Source organism: Martes martes (assembly GCF_963455335.1).
Source record: "Martes martes genome assembly, chromosome: 9".
Lineage (NCBI taxonomy): Eukaryota > Metazoa > Chordata > Mammalia > Carnivora > Mustelidae > Martes > Martes martes.
Window position 1 is genome coordinate 29,153,266 of NC_137896.1, and position 11,230 is coordinate 29,164,495.

The following is an 11,230-nucleotide window of genomic DNA, read 5'->3' on the forward strand; positions in this document are numbered from 1 at the left end:
GTCATGGGTACCAGGTAGGTGTTTTAATTAAGGATTAATATGAAGGTACCTATTAACTTCCCTCTCTGCAGTGTATCTGAATTAAGTCGAGGGTAAATGTAATCAAGTGAGAGTAGGGAGAGAGGGGAGAACTTGCCGGGCTAGACCTAGTTGTAAGTAGAAATCAGTGCTTTGAGCAAGTGGAGGCCGTTTTCCCTTTGTGCATATATGGAGTCTCCGTGCCTGTAAACATTCCTAAATGTTCGCGTGGGTTAGGAGTCCAGGGAGTAAAGTGGGGTTTCTGCCATCTCTCCAGAGTTACCACCGTTAGAAGTTAACGTATCTTCCTAGTTCTCTGGGCATGACTGTGTATGACACATACATGTGCATATAAACTTGGCGTTAGAAACAGGCAGATAGGGTCTTTATGAAATGTTACTCAAGTTGCTTTTTTTTTTTTTAATTTTTATTTATTTATTTGACAGACAGAGATCACAAGTAGGCAGAGAGGCAGGCAGAGAGAGAGGAAGGGAAGCAGGCTTCCCGCTGAGCAGGGAGCCTGATGCGGGGCTCGATCCCAGGACCCTGGGACCATGACCTGAGCTGAAGGCAGAGGCTTTAACCCACTGAGCCACCCAGGTGCCCCTCAGGTTGCTTTTTTGACTAACAACATATCCTGGAGTCCTCCCCACTTCAGTTCTTAATTGACTGAAGATCCCCTTCACTCTCCATTGCTGTACAGTGTTCCCTAATATGAATAATAATCATTCGTTTATTTAAATGGAATGAAGTTGATAACACTGATGTAAATTTTGATACTGCTAAAATTTTCCCATCTTCCAGGGGTTGTAATTGGTTTAGGTAGTGAAAAATCTCGCCTTCTACTTGGACATTTTTCAGCCTCTGATGTCAGTTTATTAATAATAAAGTGTGGCCTGCTTTGGTATTACTCCAGTCTTGAAGATGGTCTTTCAAAAGAGAGACATGAGAGTCCTTGTGGCTCTTGCCATGTGTCAACAGGTGTTTGAGTCACTTGAATTTCTTGGAGTAAGCTTTCTGCTTGGGCTGTGATCTGACCTCTGCTCCTGACTCCTGGTCCCTGTGCTTGGGTCTCAGCATAAGTCTCCGCCGTGAAGGCTGTTTGTAGGGGTGTGGGGGTGGGTCTGTCTTGTCGGGTCTGTCCTGGTGCGTGCTGTTTCCAGGTCTGTTCTGTGAATCATACATAAATAATCCACATCTGTGAGCACTTCTGTGCTTTGTTTAATGGAGAGGGGTGCCTTATTAAGTGGAGTTGTACTTGTTTGTCTGAATACGTTTTTATTTCATTACAGATAGGTGACCTTCAGCTTTGCAAACTTGATGAACTAGATTGCTTAGTAAAAGGAATTTTATACATTGACTCAGTTGGATTCAATGGACGGTCACAGTGCTATTACTTTGAAAACCCTGCCGATGCTGAAAAATGTCAGAAGTTACCGTTTGATTTGAAAAATCCATACCCTCTGCTTCTGGTGAACATTGGCTCTGGGGTTAGCATTTTAGCAGTATATTCCAAAGATAATTACAAGCGGGTCACGGGTACCAGGTAGGTCTTTTATATAAAGGTTATTACTTGTTTTTGATATTGTAATGGGTTAAAAGTGAGTTCAGGTATTGCGTATAAGTACACTTTTAAGGATCTGTTTAAATTAAATTTTTTTTCTGGGATTAGGCCAACAAATAGTTTTTCTATGAAAGTTCTGGTATCATGACCTACTTTTCTTTAATCTGTACTGCTCAGGATTTCATTATCATAGTTCTGTAAAATATCTCATTGTCAGACTCATTGAACCCGTAGTCCTTGCCCTCAGCTAGTGTATGGTGTGCGTATACCATAAGTTACCAAAGCTGCTGAGTAGCATCTATAAGGAGAAGGCAAGGCAAGATCCCAGCTTTGAAACCGGCCTAGATTTTTTTTTTTTTTTTTAAGATTTTGTTTATTTGCCTGAGAGAGAAAGATTAAGTGGTGGGGAGGGCCTGAGGGAGAGAGAGAAGCAGAGTCTCAGTTGAGCAGGGAGCCCAGTGTGGGGCTCAGTCTCAGGACCCGGAGGTCATGACCTGAGCTGAAGGCAGAAGCTTCACCCTCTGAGCCCCCCAGGCTCTCCTGGCCTCGATTTTATACATACAGGCACATGTGCGTACACATACCCAGCCACGGGATGGTCTGAGATCTAGAAGGTGAGGTACTGACTGGGGGAGAGGGCAGGCTGAACAGGGAGGAGAGGTGGCAGGCAAGAATGAGTATGTTGGTGGTTTAAGGATTAGGGTTAACTTGAGGTAGAACAAGGAGCTGGGGCTTGGGATAGACAGTTTAACAGGTGTGATTTAAAAAAGAATAATTTGGGGGGAGAAACACATTAATGGGAGAGTTCTTTTCGGGGTGAGGGTGCTGATAAGCCAGCGCGACTAGGGGTTTGGAGAGACAAAGGAAGGCCGCATGGCCCTGGGTGTGGCAGGCAGATCTGCCCACAGACTCCTCACACTCAGCAGATGCTCAGACTGCACTGGGGACTGGGCTGGGCCAGGAACCCTGTGTTTGCCATTTTGCTTTTTGGCGCACGTGAATATGTGTCAAGGTATATATCAGGCACCTTGTTTTCTGTCTTCCCACAGACTTGCCTGCCAGAGGCATCAGCATGACTGGGTTGGGGCAAGAGTGGGTTGATGTATGAATATGGTTTTGGGTTCATAAATATTACCTTCCTGTTCTTATTTTTAAAATGTTGTAATACTGTGTTGTTTGTTTTTAATCAGTCTTGGAGGAGGAACTTTTTTTGGTCTCTGCTGTCTTCTTACTGGCTGTACCACTTTTGAAGAAGCTCTTGAAATGGCATCTCGTGGAGATAGCACCAAAGTGGATAAACTAGTTCGAGACATTTATGGAGGGGACTATGAGAGGTTTGGACTGCCGGGCTGGGCTGTGGCATCAAGGTAAGGGTGTGTGTGTGTTCTAAGAAAGACAGGAAGAAGATAATAATATTGGGTGTGTCTTTTTCCTTTTAAACAGCTTTTATTGAGCTATAATGTATATACTATAAAGTCACCTGTTTAAAGTATAAAATGTAGTGGTTTTTAATATGTTTTCCAAATTGTGGAGTCATTACTATAATCTAATTTCAGTACATTTTCACTATCCCAGAAAGAAACCTTCTGTCCATTAGCTGTCACTTCTCATTTCCCCACCTCAGTCCTTGGTAAATGCTAATATATTTTCTATTTATAGATTTGCCTATTCTGGACACTTCATATAAATGGTGTCCTGGAATATGAGATTTTGGTGACTGGCTTCCTTCCACTTAGCACGTTTTCAAGGTTCAGCTGTGTGATGGCATGAAACAGTACTTTGAATCTCCAGGTGAATTTTAGGATCACCTTGTCAGTGGTTGCAAAAAAAGGCAGCTGGGATTTCAATAGAGATTGTGTTGAATTTGTAGCTCACTTTGGGGAGTATTGGCATCTTAACATTATCAAGTTTCCTGATCTAAGATGTAATGTCCTTCCATTTATTTAGAGTTTTGTTTTTCTTTTACCGATGTTTGGTGGTAGTGGTTTTCAGTATAGAGTGTTACACTTTCTTTTGTTAAATATGTTTCTAAGTATTTTATTCTCTTTGATGCTATTATAAAGGGGATTGTTTATTTTTTAGTTTTGAGATTTTATTCATTTGAGAAAGAGCACGCATGGGGTCAGGGCAGAGGAAGAGGGAGAAGCAGACATTCTGCTGAGCAGGGAGCCTGCCATAAGGCTGATCCCAGGACCCCGGATCGGGACCTGAGCCATCCCTGAGCCGAAGGCAGACTGAGCCACCCAGGCACCCCAGGGATTGTTTTTTAAATTTCATTTCCGGATTGTTTAGAAAAAGAGTTGTTTTCTATGTACTGGGACAGATGATTTTTTAAAAAAAGATTTTATTTATTTATTTAACAGAGAGATCACAAGTAGGCAGGGAGGGAGGGGGGAAGCAGGCTCCCTGCTGAGCAGAGAACCCGATGCGGGGCTCGATCCCAGGATCCTGGAATCATGACCTGAGCCGTCCATGTGCCCCTCAGGACACATGATTTTTAGTCATAGAGAAAGGACCACACATATACATGCTTGCGGGGTAATTTCGGGGACTTTGTAAATGCTGTTGATGTCACATTCTGAGTTTGCGGCATTTGCGCATTGTTAGTCACTTCCGTTTTTGATCGGGTTTGTGTTCTGCTAGCCGTTATTAATGTAGCAGTTCTGCTGGTCAGGTGCTTTGAAGTACTTCATGTTCTAGGGGAATCTGAAATGGTTAAGGAGTTTACTCTGGGACTCCACTGTCTGTGCTTTTGCTTTGCTCTGAAGAAGCCGTTTCCCAGACAGAATGTGACCATTCAGCTGAGCGGAATGGCTGTGCAGTTGGGAATGGATTGCTAGTGGAGGTGTCTTTCTGGAACTGTCCCTGGCTGCAGAAGGAGCCACTGGTGCCTTACGGTGGATCTGAGGAGATCCTAAACGGGACCTGTTATCAAAGCTGGATTTCAGCAGAAGCTTTGGGGAGAGGCATTTGCTTATTTGGAATGCTTGAGAGCTTTCTTCTGAGTTGTGTTTCTCTTTGAATAGATGCTCTGTTATTTCCTAATAGAAAATTTGAAGATTTAAACAATGTAACTTCTTAAAGTCACATTTATCTTAGAATAACATTTAAGTTCTGTTGGGCTGAGTTGCCTTTGGTTCAGCTGCTGGGTGTTCTTCTCCCCCTTCACAGCTTTGGCAACATGATGAGCAAGGAGAAGCGAGAGGCAGTCAGTAAAGAGGACCTCGCCAGAGCGACGTTGATCACCATCACCAACAACATTGGCTCAATAGCAAGAATGTGTGCCCTTAATGAAGTAAGGGGACGTGGATTTCTTTAGGTGCTCTGAGGAAAATACGGAACGTACTAAGGGGCCTCAGCTGTGTACAACGTCTGTCTTGTCCAAATGGTACCTCAGTGTAGTCGTACGGGGTGGAGTTGTTTATTGGGGAAGTTAAAACTCTTCACATGTAGACTCCTCTTCACTGATGGGTTTTTTCCTCAGTGAAGATGAGTATTGGCACTGTCAAGAAGTAAAAGTACATCTTTTGGGGAGAAGGTAGGAAGGCAGGCAGGACTCCGGTGATGGGGACTGTGGGTGGTGGTGATGGATAGCCAGCCGGCTGGAGGTCCTGTGCTCCCTGCGGAGCCCTGCGGTCCCCGGGAAGGCCTCTGGAGGAAGCTGCTGGAGCCAGAGAAGATGGGGTGGCCCCGGAGTGCCTGCCCTCCCCGCCGCCCCTGCCGAGCTGTCTTTGTGCTTTCAGCTTCTTTACAGTGCTGCCTTGTAGCATTCAGGTCAAGCAGCATTGTACAGGGCTATGAAAGAACCGAGAACGGCCTTCCCTGGGGGGCCCAGAGGGCGCAGCTCTACCGCGTGTCCCCACTTACACGGTTTGGTTTACAGTTAGTCTGTGAAAGAGATGATGGAGGCATGTGGCTTAAAAAGGAGACTTTGAAAGGTACAAAAAGACTGTCTCTCATTTTTAATTAAAAAGATACTGTATCAGCATCAAGTAATTAAAAACATTCTTCATTCGAATATGTTAAAGTTACTGTTTCCTTTATTGCATGTTCCTTTTCCTGTACTTAGGTGTTTTAAGGTCTGTTGGTTTGGGTGTACGTACCATGTTACATTTTTTACTTAAGTACTCAGAATTTCCCTGCTGTGTATTTGCTTTGGTTTTGCATCATCAATCACGTGGAGCTGGGCATTATTTGGTTGCTTGCCCCCGATCACTCCACAGGAATGCATTTTTAAGTGCAAAGCTTTTCACTGGTTGCATTTTATTCTCATAAGGGCCTTACTCTGGAGTGAGATTTCTCCTCTAAAGAATATGACCCTGCTCAGGAGTTTTGGTAGGTCTTGCCAGGGTGCTTTTCACAAAGGCTGTATGAATTCAGGTCTCTTTAGCACTGAATGAGTGCATCAGTGCTACATTAACTAGGCTGATTGTTGGGAATGGGATTTCAGTTCTGCTAACTTTTAATAGGTTTAAAATGCTCCTTTCTTTGACTACTGGTGGGGTTGAATTTTTTCCTATTATATTTCTTGTATAATTCGCGTATTTGTGTCACTTTCCTTCTTTGAATAGGGGTCTTAATTTTTTTACTTTTCTGTATAAAACTTTAATAGCAGTTATTGTGTGTTATATTTAATACAAATGGTTTTTCTAATTTGTTTTCTCTTGTGACATTTTCTGGCATGGTTTGAAGCAGGTCGGTCCAGAGTTGTCTGGTTCAAATTTAAGTAGCCTTGGACCAACTGGATTAAATGTAAATACTTTTTTTAAATTTTTTGCTCAGCAGTCAAGTTGCTGCTAAAAACCATGAACATGGTGCTCTGTTTGGGGTAGCTTTTACGAGAAAACAGAAGTTAAGATGAAAACTAATTGCCTTTTTTTGATGTGCTCAGAACATTAACCAGGTGGTATTTGTTGGAAATTTCTTGAGAATTAATACGATCGCCATGCGACTTTTGGCATATGCTTTGGATTATTGGTCCAAGGGGCAGTTGAAAGCACTTTTTTCGGAACACGAGGTAAGCCGACTTCTTTCTTGCGATAATGTTACAGACATAAAGGCATGCAATCCCCACCGCGTTGGAACATGAAGTAAACGTTGAAATGGACTTCAGTTATTTTTTTGTGAAAGTATGATACAGGGTTTAACTTTGTAATGTTCAAGAGCTGTTTCTTACCTGATTTAATGCAAGGGAAATTTTTGGTTAATTTAATTGTGAACTTCAGCAACTTTTAAGAAATCTTGATGAACACCTCTATTTTTAAGGTTATGTTCTTTTCCGAACCATCCTTTATATTTCTTCCATTACACTTATTTTGTAAATGCACTTACTCTGGGTTCTGCTTTTTTCATTTTGGTGTCCGTTTTTACGTATTGATACAGTTCATGTGCCACTTATTTAAGATGTATGTTCTAAAAACAAAAGTCTGTTCTAAGATTAGAACCACACCATTATGGAACTTAACACCTACACAAGCTAGAAATGACAAAATGGAAGAGAATCCTTGAATTGCTCCACCTGATATCCTGTATGGGATTTCCAGCTTGGGGAAAACACAGAACCGTAGCTGTGGAGGGGGACCTCTTTCCTGTCCCCTTGGTTGTGAGGTAGTTGAACAGTTTCCAGTGTTGTTGGATTTTAAAGTGTTATCAGGAACATTTTTCAGAATTGTTAGTGCATGTTTAACAGTATTTATAGGAATTGACGGAATAAGATTAGAACTGCTACAGTGGCGGCTTTTTCCCTTAAAGTTGCTTTTTTTTTCCTTTTTAAGTGGCTTAAGTTCATAGTTAAAATTCAAAGTGTACAAGTTCCCCTTTTCAGAAAGTTTAGTCATCAAATATTTTAACTTTATTTTATTAAAAAGTTTTTCAATGAATAAATCTGATGTGTAAGACCGTGTACGTCTGAGGCAGCAGCATGTTCCTCTGATAGGGTTGCGCTCAGCAGGCGCTGCCGGTCCCACAGCCCAGGGTGAGCGGAGCGCCTTACCCCCCAGCGTGGGGTCTGGGCTTGCCATCTCTCTGGCGTCTGTGCTGCTTGTTTTAAGTTCGTACCCTGAATGCTTTTTTACTTTTGATGTTATTAATAAATCGGTACCAAATGATCTTTTTTTTTTTTTGAAGAGACTTTTCTGCTAATTTTTTTTTTTAAGATTTTATTTATTTATTTGACAGAGAGCAAGAGAACACAGCAGGCAGAGCAGCAGAGGGAGCGGGAGAAGCATCCTCCCCACTGAGCGGGGAGTCTAATGCGGGACTCGATCCCAGAACCCTGGGATCATGACCTGAGCTGAAGGCAGTTGCTTTAACCAACTGAGACACCCAAGCACCCCTATCATTGTTTTTTTTATTTTTTTAAAGATTTTATTTATTTATTTGACAGAGATCACAAGTAGGCAGACAGGCAGGCAGAGAGAGAGGGAGAAGCAGGCTCCCTGCTGAGCAGAGAGCCCGATGAGGGGCTCAATCCCAGGACCCCGAGAACATGACCCGAACCGAAGGCAGAGGCTTAACCCACTGAGCCACCCAGGCACCCCTCATTAAGTTTTTTATACCTTTTATATGTATCTTCCTTTTTGTGATCTTTGACCTGTTTTATTTCACTTTATGTTAGAATAAAAAGAAACCCTTTTTTTTGTCACATCGTAGTATAACTTTCCTCCTGATCCATTTCTGCCTCTTGAAAACCTTTGCCTAGGTGGAATGTGGGGATTCTTAGGTTAGTCTTCACACCGGGACAGTTAGGATTCAAGCACTTATGTGTAGGGTCTTGGTTGGGCGTCTTGCCGTGTCCTCCCCGCTGGCGGACTTCATCTCTGCTCTGGCTCTGCCTGCCGGCCCTGCGTCCTCTCTTCCTGCGGCGCCCGGGCCTCTGCCTCAAGCGCCCACTGCCGCGCCTGTGGAACCGGGCTGCCCGTGGCTGCCCGCGGCTTGAAATCTTCTCCCGCCCTCACTCCGCAGTCAAACTCCTGTGAAAGCTCTGTGTGGCTCCGGTCAGCCTCTCTCTGTCCGCTTATGTCCCGTTCTCATCGCAGCGTCTGGTAGCTTGTGTCAGCGGATGCCTTTTACTTGGTGGGGGGTTCTGGGTCTTCAGGGGAGCTCATTCCAACGGTTAACTTCGTCTCTTCTTTTGCTGTTCTGCACGCCACGGACAGCAAAGTGTGCCACCAGGTCTCACAGGGAACGCCCGGGGGTCCATCCTCTGGCAGTGGCGGGGTCCCTCAGCGACCCCTCCTCCTCTTCAGCCGGGCGGCCCCCGCCGTTGCTGGTGACCTCGCATCACACACATCGGGCGGCTACCTGTGTTCAAGGCCAGGAAACAGCAAGAGGAGAGGCTGCAGCTCCTCTCCTGTGAGGCGACTTCTCTTGGAATAGTTTTCCCTGGGAACCACACTGGACCTTCGTGACTTACGATAGAGACTCCTAGCACATTCTTTTTAGTCCAGGGGTGGGTCTTTCAGGATCTTCCCAGTGCCCTTTTTCGGTCATTTCTCTCTGTAAGTGCTTGACTGATTATCCTTTGGCGACCTTGATGGATGCTAGACCGCTGGAGGACTGCCCTCTGCTGATTGCTGCTGGCGTGCTCTTTCCACTGGAGTGGGTTTTGTCTCATTTTCTGTTACATTCAATCCTTTTTTCTTTTCTTTCTGTTTTTGGGCTTTAATGTCTTGGTTCTTGGTTGTATTTGACTTTGACTACTTCCTTCTGGAGGTGGCCTGGCATTGTCCTTCCGCTGCTGCTTGTCTTTCCCGTGCCTCTGCCCTCCCTGTGGGCCCTTCTGGTCTTCATACGGTGCTTTTCCATCTGCGCCCCTCTCTCCACGTGGCAGTCGGGCACTCTTGCCTATTCCTCTGCCCACTGCCTTATTCAAGATCCAGACATCCAGTTGCTTCCTGGGTGTGGCTGCTTGGCTGCCGGGGGCACATCGGCCTCAGCCTTGCACAGGCCACATGGAAGCCCTTCCTTGCTTGCCACCTCTGTTGCTCCTGTGTCCCTGTTCTCAGGGGCACTATCACCAGATGCAAGCAAGGGAAATTCCCAAGGGAAAGACCTGCTGCCCTCATCCCCTTCTTCAGGCAGGTCTTGGATCCATCCCACCCTCTTCTCATTCTCCCTTCTATCCCCAGCCCAGTTAGGCCCTCACCCTCTGTGACCACCCCCACCCAGCCCTTCCTGCTCCACTGCACTTCGTGTCCCATCTTCCCTTCATTTCTTAGTTGTTTGGAGAGGCTCTGGGCCTCTGCTGCTTCTCCCGTCCTCCTCCTGCAGGAGGCAGCCCCTCTATGGGCTCTTATAGAGGCCCCTGGGCCGCCGTGGGCCCCAGGCTCCTGCTGCCCTCACCTCCCATAGTGACCTGCGGGGCGGTTTTGGACATCCAACCCTCCTCCCCAGGCTGGGAGCTCCTCAGAGCTCTCTACCCAGGCTGGCATTGGGCTCAGCAAAATGGGTGCTCAAGGAATGGGTGTCAGGAATAAAGGGCACTGTTGGCTTTAATACTAGTAATCATATTTATGGTGATTTAAATAAGTTTGAAGAAAATTGCTCTCATTTTGGTGTACTTTTTTTTTTTTCCAGGGTTATTTTGGAGCCGTTGGAGCACTTCTTGAGCTGTTGAAGATCCCCTGATCATTACCTGGGGAGGGGTTCCTGGAACATTCCACAATGGGATCTGTGAACTTTTGTTTTTTAAGAGACTTACTCAATTTTATGATTGTGTACTACCCGAATCAAAGCAAGAAAGGACAAATGTATTTTTCTAAGTTATCAAGATAAATCCTTAAAAATCCAGTCTAAACTAGTAACCAGTAAGGAAAGATACATACATAAAAATGTGGACCAGGTCCATGGCAGTGAGGGTCTGCTGTGTTGAAGTTGCTCTTCAGTATAGCTTTGTTACACCTGCCATGTATTTTTGAAATTCAGTGTCACTGGAGCCACTTCAGGGGAGAGCTGTTCTGTGTTCAGCTGACTGTGGTTTTGCGTCTTGTTGCACTTACTAGATGTAAGGCAGGCACTGTATGTTGTAATCTAATCACAGTGTTGTCAGTATGGCCTTGGAGATCATCATCTGTGCATTAACTCTGGTGTGCATTTAGCTTTTTGTGTGAACATACTTTCAACATGTTTTATTTCAAGGATCTGCAAATTTGATTGGGCAGAGTAATTCTGTATTTGTAACTCTGGCAATTAAGCAACTTCTGGAAGGGCAGTTAAGGTTACTCTACACTGCAAATCCTGGGAAGGTCTGTTTGGAAAGATGGGGCTTAGTCTACCCTGGGCAGAATTTCTGGGGGGCGGGGGGGTTAAGCTAGTAGGAAAAACGACACCACCGGAAGACTAAAACCAGACAAAGGGGGCCTGTCGAATTGACATCTTTTCAGGGAATCGGAGAATCTGGTGGTTTCGGGCTGTAGAAAGTGAGGAATTGAAGTCCATTGATTAACTCATGGGAAGCAGGGTGCGGTACTTCCGCCTTCCCCTCCCACTTGGGGTCTTTACTTGCCAGAAATTGCCAGGCAGGCTGGCTGGTGGGACTGCATGAAGGTTGCACGTTCAGGCTTAAAAGGTAGCATGATTAGAGTGAGGTTTTAAGATGGAGTCTTGGTAGATTGACTTAAGAACATTTTCTTTCTGCTGTGCAGAATC

The 11,230-nt window shown here is 44.9% G+C and overlaps 1 protein-coding gene across 1 annotated transcript in view; it reads left to right on the forward strand.

The window, feature by feature from the left end:
* Positions 1-10,727, forward strand: part of PANK2 (pantothenate kinase 2) — a 37,250-nt gene extending 26,523 nt beyond the window's left edge. Inside the window, exons 3-7 of the mRNA XM_080814068.1 lie at positions 1,311-1,564; positions 2,773-2,949; positions 4,754-4,877; positions 6,474-6,599; positions 10,160-10,727. Of these exons, the coding sequence (XP_080670194.1) occupies positions 1,311-1,564; positions 2,773-2,949; positions 4,754-4,877; positions 6,474-6,599; positions 10,160-10,210 (732 nt within the window). The 3' untranslated portion in view covers positions 10,211-10,727. The remainder of the gene's footprint in view (positions 1-1,310; positions 1,565-2,772; positions 2,950-4,753; positions 4,878-6,473; positions 6,600-10,159) is intronic.
* Positions 10,728-11,230: the final 503 nt, after the last annotated feature.